Raw genomic sequence first — 19024 nt, 5'->3', positions numbered from 1 at the left:
AATATACTGTAGTTCCCTGGTACCCAATCTGCTGCCCGAGGACCACATTCAGCCCTTCAGCATTTTCCTGACCTTAGCAGTCAGTAGTGGGAGCACCTATCTGAAGAGAATCATGCCACTGATCTTCAGCACTCTCATGTAGTATGCCTCCAGTCTCTGACTGCCTTCTGTATGGTGTCCTTAGTCTCCAACCACACTTAGATGTCCACAATCTCTGCCCATCTCATCTAATGTATTAAAAGATTCTAACAATCTTCTGTCATATACAGAATATTACAGTGAAGGAAATGCGTATTTGATCCCCTGCTGATGTTGAATGTTCTCCCACTCACAGAGAAAGGATCGGTCTAAAAATCGAATGTTCGGTGTATTGTAACACTGAGAGACAGAATACAACAACAAATTCAGCAGAAATGCGTCTAACAAATGATGACTGATCTGCATGTTCATGAGGGAAATAAGGATTTGATCCCCTTCATGAAACATGACTTAGTACTTGGTGGCCAATCCCTTGTTGGCAATCACAGAGGTCAGACATTTCCTGGAGTTGGCCCCCAGGTTCGCACACATCTCAGGAGGGATTTTGGCCCACTCCTCTTGGCAGATCCTCTCCAAGTCATTAAGGTTTGGTGGCTGACGTTTGGCAACTCAAACTTTCAGCTCCCTCCACAGATTTTCCATCGGATGAAGGTCTGGAGACTGGCTAGGCCACTCCAGGACCTTAATGTGCTTCTTCTTGAGCCACTCCTTTGTTGCCTTGGCCGTGTGTTTTGGGTCATTGTCATGCTGGAACACCCATCCACCACCCATTTTCAATGCCCTGGCTGAGGGAAGAAGGTTCTCACCCAAGATTTGAGGGTACATTTCCCCGCCCATCATCCCTTTGATGCGGTGCAGTTGTCCTGTCCCCTTAGCAGAAAAACACCCCCAAAGCAGAATGTTTCCACCACCATGTTTCACAGTTGGGATGGTGTTCTTGGGGTCATAGGCAGCATTCCTCCTCCTCCAAACACGGCGAGTTGAGTTGATGCCAAAGAGCTGGATTTTGGTCTCATCTGACCACAACACTTCCCACCAGTCCTCCTCTGCATCATTCAGATGTTCAGTGGCAGACTTCAGACGGGCCTGGACATGGGCTTTCTTGAGCAGAGGGACCTTGTGGGCACTGCAGGATTTCAGTCCTTGTCGGCGTAGTGTGTTACCAATTGTTTTCTTGGTGACTGTGGTCCCAGCTGCCTGGAGATCATTGACAAGATCCTCACGTGTAGTTCTGGGATGATTCCTCACTGTTCTCATGATCATTGACACTCCACGAGGTGAGATCTTGCATGGTGCACCAGACCTAGGGAGACTGACACTTGTTTTGTGTTTCTTCCATTTGTGAATGATTGCACCAACTGTTGTCACCTTCTCACCAAGCTGCTTGGCCATAGTTTGGTAGCCCAGTCCAGCCTTGTGTAGGTCTACAATCTTGTCCCTGACATCCCTGGACAGCTCTTTGGTCTTTGCCATGGTGGAGAGTTTGGAATCTGATGGTTTGATTGCTCCTGTGGACAGGTGTCTTTTATACAGGTAACACAATGAGATTAGCAGCACTCCCTTTAAGAGACTGCTTCTAATCTCAGCTTGTTACCTGTATGAAAGACACCTGGGAGCCAGAAATCCTGCTGAATGATAGGGGATCAAATCCTTCTTTCCCTCATGAACATGCAGATCCGTCATCATTTGTTAGACGCATTTCTGCTGAATTTGTTGTTGTATTCTGTCTCTCAGTGTTACACCGAACATTCCATTGTTAGAGCGATCATTTCTTTGTGAGGGGCGAACATTCAACATCAGCAGGGGAGAAAATATGCAATTCCTTCACTGTATGTGCAGCCCTTAGGAGCTGTCAGAGACTGCAGTTGGGGCTTTCCATGCCTCCTAAGTTGACAATCACTGGTATAGTTGCTACAGAGTGTTGCAGAGTATCTCCTGCAAGGCGTTCCTCCATGCTCTGTATCCGATCCTTACCTTACAGTTGTAGCAGCATTCCCCGTGTGCGCACTGAGCCCCCTCCTTTAAGGTGCAGTCTTTGGCATTGCAGCAAGGATTGGTACAGTCCTGTATGGGAGAAAAGGTAGCTCATGAGATTATCGACCCCCAATCTGGCTGATACTGGTACTGCTAGATAAGAGATCTGTGATTGGACAGCTGAGAAAGCCTTATCCAATCACCTCTGTCTCAGCCCTGAAATATGTCACCGTCAGAGGCTCCATCTCCACTCCACAGCATACCTACAGTTGACTCCTTCGGATGATCTGATTGTCTATGACCAGCCCTACTTAAAACATTTACATTTTCCTTTAGTCAGCTTTAGGCACCGTTTTCATAATCTGCTCAATTTTAGAAGCCAACAAGACAAGGCCCAAACACCGATAGGCTGCATATTTGCATGCGCTCAGCATCTAGGGGTTAAGGATTGGTCGTAATCCCTTGAGTACGCAGATCATCTCCTCCTCACCCCCACCCACTGCCTTCTAGAAGCTTCTTAAGTTTCTAGAGCAGGGGGAGGTATCAGGGAAATGACCTGCAGAGCCCTCAGCCCTGACCTAAAGTGAACCTGGCTGACTGATCCCATGCTGACTCACACCAGGCTGCTATCCAGCCTCTAGGTGAAAACCTATCTAGCTCCCCCTAGCTAACTAGAGGAGCACTACAAATATATAGTCTGGTCTCGGCCTATAAGTGTAGCCACGCAGGTCCGGCCATCTCTGCTGCTGATTCCTGACACTTGGCATTAAGTCATATACAGGGGCGGGCCTGGGGTCAGTAGGGGGCCCCATGAGATGCCCCTGGTACCTTTTTCATAGGCTTTTTTGAGTTTGGGCAAGGACACAGGGGCCCCATGATCCTCTATTGCCCGGGGGCCCCATGAGTTGTCAGTCCACCCCTGTATAGGGTGGTAGGGAGGCGGTAAATTCCCACCATTTGCTTTACTGAAACGTCAAAATGACTTTTTATGTAATCCTGTGCACCGCGGTGGAGCTGCAGTGTGAAAAACGGACAGAGGGGACATTGATCAAAACTAGAGCAGCTGTGCGTGGCAACCAATCAGCTTCCATGTTCAGCTTGTAGGCAGCTTCATCCCCATGATCCCCTATTGCCCGGGGGCCCCATGAGTTGCCAGTCCGCCCCTGGTCATATATTATATAAAAACATTAAATACATGACGTGGATTAGCTGAAGAGACAACAGAGCAGAGAATCCTGCATTGCAACTTATTTTGTCTGATTGAAATCAATTCATAAAAAATTCATCCAGCAGATCTAAAAGTTGAAAGAGCGGAATATGTGAAAAGGTGGCTAGAGCTCCCCCCACTGGTTGGTTAATAGACTACAAGATATTTCATAAATACTGTACCACATTTTTAGAAATGGTATTTTAATGAGTGCAATATTTCCCATGAACCTAAGTAAAAAAAAAAAGATACATATTCCAAAAATTGTATTTATGTATTCCTAAGCATGATATACAAAGCAGAGTATGACGGGACCTACGTCTGGCTCTCCGCAGTCACATTGCTCTCCCTCCTCCAGAAAGCCGTTTCCACACTTCTTCCCCGTCACCAGGTCCTCTGTGTTGGGCGCGTTGAATAGGCACATCCCTCCGCCTTTGCCAAAGTATTTGCGCAGCTGATTCTGACTGCATGAGCTGAACTTACTAGGGAAGGGATGTCTGCGGAAAGAGAAGACGAGCGAATGAATGTCCGAGGGGACACCTGACATTCCACGGTGACAATGAATTGAAAGCTGAAGTATATTCTGCTTATATTTTGCCTTTTCTGGTTTCTTTTTTTTTTGCCCTCATCAAGATGCTGATGACATTTGTAGCACTACCCTCTTAGGAGTCACTAAAGATTGCCCCCCCCTATAGTCCTGCACAGCCAGGCAACACACAGCCACAGACCTGCATTCCAGAGACAGTGGACAGTCCTTGAGCTTGGTTATTAGGGGCATTGAACTTGGATGGGGTTGAGGGGTGCATGGGATGCCCAAGAAACAGTAAACGTAGGACAACTTCCTGGCAACTATATACAAGTCCAAAGACAGAACGTCTCTTCTTGGAGAGCTCTCCAGCCTCTCCTGGTGCACCACCCCAGACCCCAGATAAATCCTCTTCTTTAACCAGCTGCCTGGGGGAATCCCTGGGCAAGGCGATCCAGTGTCTGCCACTTTAGGATGAACCAGGGGCGGACTGACCATTTGGAAACTCGAGCACTGCCCGAGGGCCCGGGGTCAGTAGGGGGCCCCATGAGATGCCCCTGGTACCTTTTTCATAGGCTTTTTTGAGTTTGGGTAAGGACATAGGGGCCCCATGATCCCCTATTGCCCGGGGGCCCCATGAGTTGTCAGTCTGCCCCTGGGATGAACAGTCCTGGGTAAGGTCAGTATATAAAAATAAGTGAGCGCACTACAAGTAGCAGCCAAGCACAGTAGGTAACCAGATAAAACCTATAAATCAAAGATGAAATAACGTAGTGCAGCGCTAAAAATTATATATATATATAAAATATATAATAAATAGCCTTTATGATGACTATAATACAATTAATTAAAGTTCATGGGTATACCATCATAAAATATTAATGTTCCAAAAGTGACAGTCGTGTTCTGGAGGTGACTACTTCAAAGGTATTCTGGTGCTTGTGCAGATGGAAATAATAAATTTGCGCACTCACCAGATGCACAATTTTAATGTGCATATAAATATGGGTATAGATGTCCTCTTATTGGGATCAGGGTAGAGCAGATGAAAGGTAATCCTCCCTCTGAAGGGTAGATGTTACAACGGGCGATTCCAGGGTTTAGAGTTGATCCAAGACAGCCAGAGGTCCCTTATAGGGTATGGTGGATGCAGTATCCTGGGTAGACAGGAGATCCTCTCTCTGGATACTGAGATGGACCTTAGATGGGCTTCTGTGAATAGGTTCACTGCAGAAAATGGTATAAAAGCTTCATTCTTAATGAAGTTTCCTTCTGAGCCCAGAAAATGCTGAGGGTATAACTCGTCTGGCTTCTCAAAGTGTTCTTTGTCTTGTAGGATGGAACACAGTAATGGAATCACTTGAGTTCCCTTTCAGCTCTCCAGACAGGACTTGTCTGATCCCAGGACAAGAGCCCTGGGTAAGGAGCTAATGAGGTTTCCCACCAGAATGCCCTTTAAATGGCCCAGGGGGTGTAGGATTACTCACTCAGGCTGTGTCTGGGAGCTGGTTGGGTTGGTGGCTGCCTTCAGGCTTTCTGCTGGGCTGGCTCCTTTCCTGCTCCACAGGTGGTCCTCCCTCTGTGGACTTGTGAAGTGGAGCGAACCTCCTGTCCAAGTCCCAGCCTGTAGGTAGGCGCCTTCCTACTGGGCCCCCTCCCAGGCTCCTGCCTCTCTTCCTCTTTCACATCTTCTACCCGAGCTCTCCTGCTGCTGAGCAGGCTCAGTCATACTTAAAGGCTCTCCTGACCCCATGCCAAGCCTCCTGCCTGGGGATTGGTCAGGATCCACTAAGTATGCAGATCAGCCCCTCCTCACCCCCATCCACAGCTTCTAGAATTGTCTCCAAGATTCTAGAGAAGGGAGAGGTATCAAGGAACTTCTCTGCAGCTGGTTGGGTTGGTGGCTGCCTTCAGGGCTTCTGCTGGGCTGGCTCCTTTCCTGCTCCACAGGTGGTCCTCCCTCTGTGGACTTGTGAAGTGGAGCGAACCTCCTGTCCAAGTCCCAGCCTGTAGGTTGGCACTTTCCTACTGGGCCCCCTCCCAGGCTCCTGCCTCTCTTCCTCTTTCACATCTTCTACCCGAGCTCTCCTGCTGCTGAGCAGGCTCAGTCATACTTAAAGGCTCTCCTGACCCCATGCCAAGCCTCCTGCCTGGGGATTGGTCAGGATCCACTAAGTATGCAGATCAGCCCCTCCTCACCCCCATCCACAGCTTCTAGAATTGTCTCCAAGATTCTAGAGCAGGGGGAGGTATCAAGGAACTTCTCTGCAGCTGGTTGGGTTGGTGGCTGCCTTCAGGGCTTCTGCTGGGCCGGCTCCTTTCCTGCTCCACAGGTGGTCCTCCCTCTGTGGACTTGTGAAGTGGAGCGAACCTCCTGTCCAAGTCCCAGCCTGTAGGTAGGCGCTTTCCTACTGGGCCCCCTCCCAGGCTCCTGCCTCTCTTCCTCTTTCACATCTTCTACCCGAGCTCTCCTGCTGCTGAGCAGGCTCAGTCATACTTAAAGGCTCTCCTGACCCCATGCCAAGCCTCCTGCCTGGGGATTGGTCAGGATCCACTAAGTATGCAGATCAGCCCCTCCTCACCCCCATCCACAGCCTCTAGAATTGTCTCCAAGATTCTAGAGCAGGGGGAGGTATCAAGGAACTTCTCTGCAGCTGGTTGGGTTGGTGGCTGCCTTCAAGGCTTCTGCTGGGCTGGCTCCATTCCTGCTCCACAGGTGGTCCTCCCTCTGTGGACTTTGGAGGAGGAGAGAACCTCCTGTCCAAGTCACAGCCTGTAGGTAGGCCCCTTCCTACTGGGTCCCCTCCCAGGCTCCTGCATGTCTTCCTCTTTCACATCTTCCACCTGAGCTCTCCTTCTGCTGAGCAGGCTCAGTCATACTTAAAGGCTCTCCTGACCCCATGCCAAACCTCCTGCCTGGAGATTGGTCAGGATACCCTAAGTATGTAGATCAGCCCCTCCTCACCCCCATCCACAGCTTCTAGAATTGTTTCCAAGATTCTAGCACAGGGGGAGGTATCAAGGAACTTATCTGAAGAGCCTCTCAGCTCTGACCCAAATTTGGCCCTGCTGACTATTCCCAGACTGCTGCTCAGCCTTTCTAACTAGAATTGTCTCCAAGATTCTAGAGCAGGGGGAGGTATCAAGGAACTTATCTGCAGCTGGTTGGGTTGGTGGCTGCCTTCAGGCCTTCTGCTGGGCTGGCTCCTTTCCTGCTCCATAGGTGGTCCTCCCTCTGTGGACGTGCAAGATGCAGTCCCAGCCTGTAGGTAGGCCCCTTCCTACTGGGCCCCCTCCCAGGCTCCTGCATCTCTTCCTCTTTCACATCTTCTACCCAAACTCTACTGCTGCTGAGCAGGCTCAGTTATACTTAAAGGCTCTCCTGACCCCATACCAAGCCTCCTGCCTGGGGATTGGTCATCCCCTAAGTATGCAGATCAGCCCCTCCTCACCCCCGTCCACAGCTTCTAGAATTGTCTCCAAGATTCTACAGCAGGGGGAGGTATCAAGGAACTTATCTGAAGAGCCTCTCAGCTCTGACCCAGATTTGGCCCTGCTGACTATTCCCAGGCTGCTACTCAGCCTTTCTAACTAACAATTACCAACTAGCTTCCCCTGGCTATCTAGAGGGGTGCTACACATTTTTAAGTAAAACCTGGACTGGAAGGGGGAAAAGCATCCAGACTGGAAGGGGGGAAAGTGTCTGGACTGGAAGGGGGGTGAAAGTGTCCGGACTGGAAGGGGGGTGAAAGTGTCCGGACTGGAAGGGGGGAAAGCGTCCAGACTGGAAGGGGGTAAAGTGTCTGGATTGGAAGGGGGTGAAAGTGTCCAGACTAGAAGGGGGGTGAAAGTGTCCAGACTGGAAGGGGGTGAAAGTGTCCGGACTGGAAGGGGGTGAAAGTGTTCGGACTGGAAGAGGGTGAAAGTGTCCGGACTGGAAAGGGGGGAAAGTGTCCGGACTGGAAGGGGGGGAAAGTGTCCGGACTGGAAGGGGGTGAAAGTGTCCAGACTGGGAGGGGGTGAAAAAAAAAAGTCAGGATTTTGTTTCCCCATGTGTGTGTGGGAGGGACAGCCTGCTATAATCAATCGGCTGCCTACACACAGGACCCAGGTTGAGATATTGATTGAACTGGATGGACTTTTGTATTTTTTCAGCCAGACTAACTATGTAACTATATAACTATATAACTATATAACTATGTAACTATGTAACTATATAACTATGTAACTATATAACTATGTAACTATGTAACTATATAACTATGTAACTATGTAACTATATAACTATGTAACTATATAACTATGTAACTATATAACTATATAACTATATAACTATGTAACTATGTAACTATATAACTATGTAACTATATAACTATATAACTATGTAACTATATAACTATATAACTATGTAACTATATAACTATGTAACTATGTAACTATATAACTATATAACTATGTAACTATGTAACTATATAACTATATAACTATGTAACTATATAACTATGTAACTATATAACTATATAACTATGTAACTATATAACTATATAACTATGTAACTATATAACTATGTAACTATGTAACTATATAACTATATAACTATGTAACTATATAACTATGTAACTATATAACTATGCAACTGTGTAACTGTGTAACGATGTAACTATATAACTATGTAACAATGTAACCATCGCTCAGTGAAAGTGTATCAGTCATTTCCAGCTCTGTAGCACAGTGAATCAGAGCGGGCTGCGGACTGAACTATCGATGTACAGAGACCCCATGGAGGGGATGGAGGGCATGGAGGGGATGGAGGGGATGGAGGGCATGGAGGGGATAGAGGGGATGGAGGGCATGGAGGGGATAGAGGGGATGGAGGGGATGGAGGGGATGGAGGGGATAGAGGGCATGGAGGGCATGGAGGGGATGGAGGGGATGGAGGTGATGGAGGGGATGGAGGGCATGGAGGGGATGGAGGGCATGGAGGGGATGGAGGGGATGGAGGAGATGGAGGGGATGAAGGGGGAATGTAACGCAATTCTAGAAATATAGAACAGCAGGAATGTACAAATACGTAAAAAAAAAAAAAACACATAAAAATGTCTTTCAGGTATAAGTCCCCAGCTGAGGACATGATGTGCTGACAGCTGAGTGGCCCCGTGTCTCACCCCGTAGCAGCCGCCATGATGCACCCGCCCTGCTCCGCGGTGGCTTCCGTACAGCAGTTGTCCTTGTCGTGGCTCATCCCGAAGTTGTGTCCGATTTCATGAGCCATTGTGGCCGCGGCCCCTATGGGCAGCTCAGAGTGATCCTGCAATGAACAACAAATACAAGACGTAGCTATTATTATCCAGAGGCGGGGCCGATGGTAGAACCCGCGGGGCCCCGTTCAGCCTATATAGCAGTTCTTTTGCTTTTTTTTTTTTTTTTTTTTACTTTTTTTTGTTAACCCCAGGCAACAGAAAAATCGTCTGCCCCCACGGACACCAACCAACACCCCCCCTTCCCCCTCCTGTGGAGAATGACCAACAACACCCCGGCCCCCCCCCCCCCCATATAGATAGAAAGAAAGACATTCATCTTCACAGCTCCGGACATCCCCGGGAATGAGAGTCAGGGTCTACATACACCATCAAGCAGCCCGCAGCCTCTCTCGGATCCCACCTGGTTCCCATCTCACGTGTCCCTTCTTCCATCTCTTCTTCTGGGGGGGGGGTGCTGCCCCCTTGAAAGGTGCCACCCTAGGCAAGTGCCCTGTGGTAAATACACCCCTGCCTGTTGGGTGGAGCTTTGGTGAAATATCAGAGGATGTCTCACTTTTGAAACAGAGAAATGGACTGAGGACATAGATTACACAACCCCTTTCTCTGCAGCCTCAGCTGCACTGCAGACAAAATAACAGGAAGCACTCTGTTCGTTCACAAACAGAAGCATAGTAAACACAAGTTTACTATGCTTCAGTTATAAATGGACACAGGAGCCAGAGGGGGAAGGGTCAGAGATACTGGAACAGATCCTTCTGGAGCTCCCCCTGCAGCCGCTGAAAGCTGGTAGGAGGAAGAGGAGGGGAAGAGAGGAAGAGGAGGAGCCACAGGACAATCAGTTTCAGTGATAAGCTGCCCCTCCTGCTTGTCAGGTGTCTGGGCCCTCCTGTTGGACTAATGGGACCTTGGCCCCCTGTACAGCCCTGTCCACAACCTCACATTGTTCCACGCGTGGAAACTACAGGGATCTTTTTTCTTCAGAGGAACCTTGAACTAATTTTCAGATGTCGGGAACCTCAGATAAAACCAATTCATTGGAAGTCACTAAGCAAAATGCTCCAGAATAACCCCCCCTCCCCTCCCCCACCCCTAGAGACAGCTAGAAAACTCTGCCAAGTGGTGTTGGCCTCCAGAACTATGACAGCGTCATCCAATGGGGGGTCAAACCCCTAGCAACCTCTAGAACCTTTATGAATGAAAAACGGACCGCCATGTATTTCTAGGTACTTGAGGATGTAAACGGATAAACATCTTTTAGCATCTATTAACCCCTTGGCGTCGGCGCCTCCCGGTCCTTTAAGGGTTTCAGAAGCCGGGAGGCGGAGTTTTAGGGTCATGTGACCGCCATGAATCGCCGTCACGGCGGTCACGTGATCGGGGAAAGGTCCCGATCAAAAGAGGAAATCGGGACCTTTCTGTGAGTATCGGACATGTGTGCTGGGAGCGGGCAGGGCGTGCACTCTCAGCACATGTGTTTTTCTTAATTGCACGCAAATGTGCGGCCGCTCGGCATCAAGGCCCAGACACCGGGAGGACGCACATTTGTCTGCAGCCAGGCGTGAAGGGGTTAATGTCTGCATCCGTTAACGGAACGGAGGAAAACCCTATTTTTCTTCCATAAAAAAACCTGGAAAGGATGAAAAACGGATGTAGATGGATGAAAACGGATGTAAAAGCATCTAAAACGGATGTAAACCAATAAAAAAACGGATGAAAAACGAATGACAAACGGATGTAAACCAATGAAAAACGGATAAAAAGTGGATGTAAACCAATAAAAAACGGATTACAAATGGATGAAAAAACGGATGTAAACCAATGTAAACGGATGTAGACAGATGAAACCGGATCTAAACAGATGAAAAACAGATGTAAACCAATGTAAATGGATGAAAACGGCTGAAAATTGGATGTAAACCAATGTAAACAGATATAGACGGATGTAAACGCATCTAAACGGATGAAAAACGGATGTAAATGCATCTAAACGGATGGAAAATGGATGTAAACCAATGTAAACAGATGAAAAACGAATGAAAAAACAAATGTAAACCAATGTAAACGGATGTAGACAGACTAAAATGGATGAAAACAGATCTAAGTGGATAAAAACGGATGTAAACGCATCTAAACGGATGAAAAAGCATGTAAACCAATGTAAATGGATGAAAACCGCATGTAAATGGATGAAAAATGGATAAAAAAATGGATGTAAAGCAATGCAAACAGATGAAAAACGGATGAAAAAACGGATGTAAACCAATGTAAACGGACGAAAAACGGATGAAAATTGGATGTAAACCAATGTAAACGGATATAGATGGATGGAAACGGATCTAGACTGATGTAAATGCATCTAAACGGATGCAAAATGGATGTAAACAGATGAAAAACGGATGAAAAAATAGATGTAAACCAACGTAAACGGATGTAGACAGATTAAAATGGATGAAAACAGATCTAAACGGATGAAAAACAGATGTAAACGCATCTAAACGGATGAAAAAAAGCATGTAAACCAATGTAAACAGATGAAAAACGCTGGTAAATGGATGAAAAAAATGGATGTAAACCAATGTAAATGGATGTACACGAATGAAAATGCACCTAAACAGATTAAAAACGGATGTAAACGGATGAAGAAACAGATGAAGAAACGGATGTAAACTCATCTGTTTTTCCTTTGAAAAAACGTGACTGAACTGAAGAAAAAAACAGAGCGCCCATGTGAAAGGACCCGTACGGAACACCCGTGTGAAAGGACTCATACAGAACACCCGTGTGAAAGGACTCATACAGAACACCCGTGTGAAAGGACCCATACAGGACACCCGTGTGAAAGGACCCATACGGAACACCCGTGTGAAAGGACCCGTACGGAACACCCGTGTGAAAGGACTCATACAGAACACCCGTGTGAAAGGACTCATACAGAACACCCGTGTGAAAGGACTCATACAGAACACCCGTGTGAAAGGACCCATACAGAACACCCGTGTGAAAGGACCCATACAGGACACCCGTGTGAAAGGACCCATACAGAACACCCGTGTGAAAGGACCCATACAGGACACCCGTGTGAAAGGACCCATACAGAACATCCGTGTGAAAGGACCCATACAGAACATCCGTGTGAAAGGATCTGTGTGTTTCTAACTGTCACCATTAAAGCTCTTCTGTATATACTGCACTTAGAAGCGCCCTCCTGTTCTGTCCTCTTCCAAGGGTGTCTACAGCCTACTGTGAAGCATGGTGGACGTTCCTGGCAGGGTCGGGGCTGCATTTCTGCACATGGAGATGGGAAGCTGGCCAAAAATAATGGATCCCTAGTGTTGACAAGTACGGCAAATACTTATCCACCATGAATGACCATCAGGGAGGCATCTGACCAACCCAAGATGCATTCTGCAGCAGGACAACGACCCCCAAAGGTGACCTCCTTAGTCTGTTGCTGCTCCCTTATTGTCCAATCACGGGCTGTTATCACTGAACTGCAGCAGAGGAAATCATTTGCCAGGCAAGACCGTTTGCACACCTACGTATTTCGTGAGCGTGTGCCTGGGGTCCCACATGTAAAAAATAATATATTTTAAATATATTTTAAAAATACATACATTCATTTTAATATATTCTTCCCAAATATATTGACATATTTTTCAAATACCACAATTTTTGGCCGTATTCAATATGTTTCAAAAATATATTTTGACCAACATCCACTATACTCCTTCTCCTCGACCTCTCCGCGGCTTTTGACACAGTTGACCATCCCCTCCTCCTCCTCAAAAAACTCCACTCTCTTGACCTCAGAGACTCTGCTCTCTCCTGGTTCTCCTCCTATCTATCGCAGCGCTCCTTCAGCGTTACCTATAACGCTGCCTCCTCCTCTTCACTCCCTCTTTCTGTAGAGGTCCCTCAAGGTTCTGTCCTTGGACCCCTTCTCTTCTCCATCTACACCTCCTCCCTTGGTCACTTGATAAACTCCTATGGCTTCAACTACCATCTCTATGCTGATGACACACAAATCTATCTGTCTACCCCTCACCCCTTCAGTCTCCTCCTCCCCTCAGCCCTTCAGTCTCCTCCTCCCCTCAGCCCTTCAGTCTCCTCCTCACCTCACCCCTTCAGTCTCCTCCTCCCCTCACCCCTTCAGTCTCCTCTCACATTACTAACCTACTAAGTGACATATCGGCATGGATGTCACTCCACTTCCTCAAACTCAATCTTTCCAAAACTGAGCTCTTAGTATCCCCCCCCCCCATCCCGTGCCCCCCCCCCCGACTTCTCCATCAAGGTCAATAACACAATCATCAGTCCTTCCCCTCATGCCAGGGTACTAGGTGTAATCCTGGACTCCCATCTGTCCTTCCATTCCCAAATCCAATCACTGTCCAAATCTTGTAGACTTCACCTCCGTAACATCTCCAACCTCCGCAACACCTCCAACCTCCGCAACATCTCCAACCTCCGCAACACCTCCAACCTCCGCAACATCTCCAACCTCCTCAACATCTCCAACCTCCGCAACATCTCCAAGATACGGCCGTTCCTAACTTCAGAAACCACTAAGCAACCTATTTACTCCCTTGTCATATCACGCCTTGACTATTGTAACTCCCTCCTCATTGGCCAACCTCATCGCAGGCTATCCCCTCTCCAGTCTATCATGAATGCTGCTGCCAGACTCATCCACCTTACTAACCGTTCTGTATCTGCCACCCTTCTCTGCCACTCCCTCCACTGGCCTCCATTCAGTGTCCTCCACCCCTCTCTGCCAATCCCTCCACTGGCCTCCATTCAGTGTCCTCCATCCCTCTCTGCCAATTCCTCCACTGGCCTCCATTCAGTGTCCTCCACCCCTCTCTGCCATCCCTCCACTGGCCTCCACTCAGTGTCCTCCACCCCTCTGTGCCAATCCCTCCACTGTCCTCCACTCAGTGTCCTCCACCCCTCTCTGCCAATCCCTCCACTGGCCTCCACTCAGTGTCCTCCACCCCTCTCTGCCAATCCCTACACTGTCCTCCACTCAATGTCCTCCACCCCTCTCTGCCAATCCCTCCACTGGCCTCCATTAAGTGTCCTCCATCCCTCTCTGCCAATCCCTCCACTGGCCTCCACTCAGTGTCCTCCACCCCTCTCTGCCAATCCCTCCACTGACCTCCACTCAGTGTCCTCCACCCCTCTCTGCCAATCCCTCCACTGGCTTCCCATTGCCCAACGGATAAAATTCAAAACATTAACACTGATGTATAAAGCCATTTATAACTCTGCCCCAAATTAAATCACCAATCTTGTCTCCAAATATCACCCAAACTGTACTCTCCGCTCCTCCCACGACCTCCTCCTCCCATGCTCATCTACAGGACTTCTCCAGAGCTTCATCCATCCTCTGGAACGCCCTACCCCAATCCATCAGACTATTGCCTACTCTGCTCACTTTTAGGCGATCTTTGAAAACCGATCTCTTCAGGGAAGCCTATCCTGCCCTCAGCTAATAATGGAATCTTCTAGTCCTCCCAACACTCCATCCCCCACAGTTATTACCTTTTGTACAATCAGCCCCTCCCTCCTAGATTGTAAGCTCCCAGGATCAGGACGCTCCTACCCCTCTTGTATTGAACTGTATTGTTGCTGTATTGTCTCCCTTATAATGTAAAGTGCTGAGCAAACTGTTGGCGCCATAAATCCTGTATAATAATAATAATAATAATATATTTGTGAATATATTATTAAAAATATATTCATAACACACGCTGAAATATATTTTAAAGTGTAGTTTGGAATGCATTTACAAGTATATTTAAAAATCTATGTTTAAATGCACTTTTTTAGATGTTCAAAAATATCTGGAAAATAAATTTTAAAAAATATATTTTAAATATATGCCTTTTGCAAAATATATTCTTAATTTACATTTTTGGAATACATGTTAAAATATATTTGTGTTGGCCAATATATGGTAAATATATGTTGAAATGCGTTTTTATTACAACATATATGAAAAATATTTTTAAAAATACATTTCCAAATATAATGTATGTCTTTAAAAATGCATTTAATCTACATTTTTGGAACGCCTTTACAAATACATGTAAAAATATATGTTCAAAAAAAATCTGAAGAGTATATTTAACAAAAATATATTTTGTAAAATATTTGTCATATATTTTGTAATATATAAAAGACGCATTTTGTTATATATATATATATATATATATATATATATATTTGAAATATATTGAATACAATATTTTGTAACATAAAACATGCATTTCAACATGCAGTGTGTATATATGTATATATATATATATATATATATATATAAAACAAAATATATTTTGAAATATATAAAAAACACATATCAACATGGTGTATATATATATATATATATATATATATTTTATTTATTTATTTATTTATTTATTTTTAAATATATTGAACAAAATTGTAGTATTTCAAATATATGTCATCATATTTAGTAAGAATATTTTTAAAATATATGTAAATATATTTTTCTTCCTCCTCACATACCAGGACTATCCTATAACACTATGTACTGTCCCACACTCACCATATTGACGCCCCCAGAATTCTCCGCCGTGCACATCCCTTCCAGCGGGGCCATCCCAATGGTGGTTCCACTGAATGTCATTCCACTGAAACACAATAAAATGTCAATCAATATACCGATATTGAGATCGCTCCACCAAAAAGGGAGATTATTTATCTCAGGTACTTATATAGCGCCATCAATGTACGCAGCGCTTTGCATATATATTGTACATTCACATCAGCCCCCGCCCCCGAGGAGCGTACAATCTAAGGTCCCTAACTCACATTCATACATACACATACTAGGGCCAATTTAGACAGGAGCCAATCCACCTACCAGCATGTCTTTGGAGTGTGGGAGAAAACCGGAGTACCCAGAGGAAACCCACACAGGCACAGGGGGAACATGCAAACTCCAGGCAGGTGGTGCCGTGGTTGGGATTTGAACCAATGACCCGAGTACTGCCAGGCAGAAGTGCTAACCATTTAGCCGCTGTAGAGATATCAGTTTATGGCTGATGCAGAAAAGTGATAAGGGGTTAGCACTTCTGCCTGGCAGTACTCGGGTCGTTAGTTCAAATCCGATCCACAGCACCACCTGCCTGGAGTTTGCATGTCCTCCCTGTACCTACGTGGGTTTCCTCTGGGTACTCCGGTTTCCTCCCACACTTCAAAGACATGCTGGGATGTTAATTGTCCCTAGTATGTATGGATGTGAGTTCGGGAGCTTAGACTGTACGCTCCTCAGGGGCGGGGACTGATGTAAATGCACAGTAAAGCACTGCGTACATTGACGGCGCTATATAAGTACCTGAAATAAATAAGTTAAAGTGGACCACCTGACTCCGCCTAGAACTGAAATGGCTTTTTTTTGTAGAGACAAAGTAGGCCGTAAAACGAGGACTTTTTTCTTTTAGTTATCATTTCTACATAGCAAGAGTCATTATACTGACGTGAGGAGCTGGGCGTTGTCGTGCTTCTTCCTGCCCCGCAGCTTCTGTTTCCACGCCAGGAAGGTGCGCAGGCTTTGGTTGGCGTCAGTCTGGATGTCACACTGGTTCCCCGACGTCCAAACCTCCAGACCAATCAGAGCCACCTTGATGTTCATCGACAGGTAGAACTGTAGAGGAGGGGAAAATCTGTATTGTAACTTTTTTATTTGTTTGTTTGTTTGTTTGTTTGTTTGTTTGTTTAGCCAGTTCAGTTGTCACCCCTCCCCATGGGCTGGTTCATTTTTTTTTTTTTTTTTACATTTATGCTATGGACATGTTTATTCCATTATATCTTTGTCATTCTATAAAATAATGAATAAATATAGTACATGCGTCATTATTTTTTAGGTGATAACATCCTGCAAATATATATTTTTGTCGTGTAATCCAAAGCCAAAAATTTAAAAAAATTTAAAAAAAATAAACACCTTTTTTCTACGTTTTAGTGTTTATTAAAATGTAGAAAAGTGTAGATAAAAAGTATAATTTTTATCCTTTTCAGGGCAGCGCAGCAGCTAAATCGTGAGCACTGGCAGTACTCGGGTCATTGGTTCTAATCCCAACCACGGCACCACCTGCCTGGAGTTTGCATCTTCTCCCTGTGCCTGTGTGGGTTTTCTCCGGGTACTTCGGTTTCCTTCCACACTACAAAGACATGCTGGTAGGTGAATTGGCTCCTGTCTAAATTGTCCCTAGTATGTGTATGTATGAATGTGAGTTAGGGACCTTAGATTGTACGCTCCTCGGGGGCGAGGACTGATGTGAATGTACAATAGATATGTAAAGTGCTGCGTAAATTGACAGCGCTATATAAGTACCTGAAATAAATAATTCTATCATTTGTCATGTGTAAAATGACAGTGTGCCTGCGTGGGTTTCCTCCTGGTACTCCAGTTTCCTTCCACACTACAAAGACATGCTGGGAGTTGAATTGGATCCTGTCTAAATTGTCCCTAGTATGTGTATGTATGAATGTGAGTTAGGGACCTTAGATTGTACGCTCCTCGGGGGCGGGGACTGATGTGAATGTAAAGTGCTGCAATAAATACCTGAAATAAATAATTCTATCATTTGTCCTGTGTAAAATGACAGTGGAGATATATATATATTATAAATAAAAAAAAATTTAAAAAATTGTTAGACGAATGCAACAAGCATTTGCTGATCCCTCATGAATTTTGACCATATTTTGCTTGATTTCGGCTCCATCTAGCAGCCATAATGTGGTATTTGTCCTAATGGAGGTATTTTAGGAAAAATACTGCATTATGGCCAGTAGGTGGTGCTGACAATTATAGGAAATCAACCTGTTAAGCAGTTTGGATTTCTGTTTTTTTTTTTTCATAGACACCTAAAACTGTGATTCTGGCACTGAGCATTGCAAACTCATTTACAAATTAGGATTATTTCCTTAATTCAGTGCTTTTTTTTTTTTTCTTTAATTAGACATTAAAAAAAAGTTAACAAAACTAATTAGGAAAAAAAAAGTTTGAATGTTAATAGTTAGAAAACATAAATAAATATTTTTTAAAAAAAAAGAGGGGGAAGGAAGAGTCAATTAGGGTCAGTTATGGCAAACTAAGGGTTAGTAAGGAATTTAATAAAAAAAAATTAAAAAAAAACAAAACATCAGAAACTTTTACTGACATCATATGCAGATGGAAGCTCATCCCTGATCTGCAGTTGGATGAAAAACGTATATGATACAAAAGTAACAATGTATCTTCAGCTCTTCCTAATGAACAACGTTTGTAAACATTGTAATTGTTTGGCAGCATCTGCAGCTACTGTATTTACACAACAACTTGGGCCGGCCTCACCTTGTGTACGAAGTTGGCGATATTTATGATGCGCTGTTTGGTCTTCTCCAGGTCCATGTTCTGTTTTCTGTACTGTCAGTCAGAGAAATGTCAGTTAAGATGCTTATCAGACGCTCTCCAGCAGGATGGACGCTGAATGATACCAAACCATGGTAGAGAGAGAGGAGGAAGAGAAGGAGGGAGAGGAAAGAGGGAGAGAGAGGAAGAAGAGGAGAGAGGGAGGAGAGAGAGAGAGGAAAGAGGGAGAGAGAGGAAGAAGAGGAGAGAGGGAGGAGAGAGAGAGAGGAAAGAGGGAGAGAGAGGAATAAGAGGAGAGAGGGAGGAGAAAGAGAGAGGAAAGAGGGAGAGAGAGAGGAGAGAGAGGAAGAAGAGAAGGAGAGAGAGGAGAGAGAGGAAGAAGAGAGAGAGGGAGAGAGATGGGGGAGAGAGGGAGAGAGCGAGATGGAGAGAGGGGGAGAGGGAGGGGGAGAGAGGGGGAGCGAGAGAGAGAGAGCAAGGGGGTGAGAAGGAGAGAGAGGAAGAGGAGGAGAAAGAGAGAGGAGAGAGAGGAGGGAAGAGAGAGGAGGAAGAGGAGAGACAGAGAGAGAGGGGGGGGGGGTTGAGAAAAAGGAGGAGAGAGAGAGAGAGGAGAAAAGACAGAAGAAATAGGAGGA

General features: G+C 45.7%; 1 protein-coding gene across 2 annotated transcripts in view; it reads right to left on the bottom strand.

Moving 5' to 3' along the window:
* The window catches only part of LOC149435188 (disintegrin and metalloproteinase domain-containing protein 19-like), a 42872-nt gene extending 24378 nt beyond the window's left edge, over positions 1-18494 (bottom strand). For both annotated transcript variants that reach the window (XM_089662917.1, XM_089662918.1), the window contains exons 1-6: positions 18372-18494; positions 16513-16679; positions 15579-15663; positions 8912-9054; positions 3540-3717; positions 2014-2103 (exon numbers count right to left, since the gene is read on the bottom strand). In XM_089662917.1, the coding sequence (XP_089519043.1) occupies positions 2014-2103; positions 3540-3717; positions 8912-9054; positions 15579-15663; positions 16513-16679; positions 18372-18428 (720 nt within the window). In that variant the 5' untranslated portion in view covers positions 18429-18494. The remainder of the gene's footprint in view (positions 1-2013; positions 2104-3539; positions 3718-8911; positions 9055-15578; positions 15664-16512; positions 16680-18371) is intronic.
* Between the last annotated feature and the right edge of the window lie 530 nt (positions 18495-19024).

The sequence above is a fragment of the Staurois parvus genome, unplaced genomic scaffold (assembly GCF_062004578.1).
Source record: "Staurois parvus isolate SC_StPar_1 unplaced genomic scaffold, SC_StPar_1.0 ptg001588l, whole genome shotgun sequence".
Classification (NCBI taxonomy): Eukaryota; Metazoa; Chordata; class Amphibia; order Anura; family Ranidae; genus Staurois; species Staurois parvus.
The sequence above is the reverse complement of the archived record's forward strand: the minus strand, read 5'-3'. Positions and strand labels throughout refer to the sequence as shown.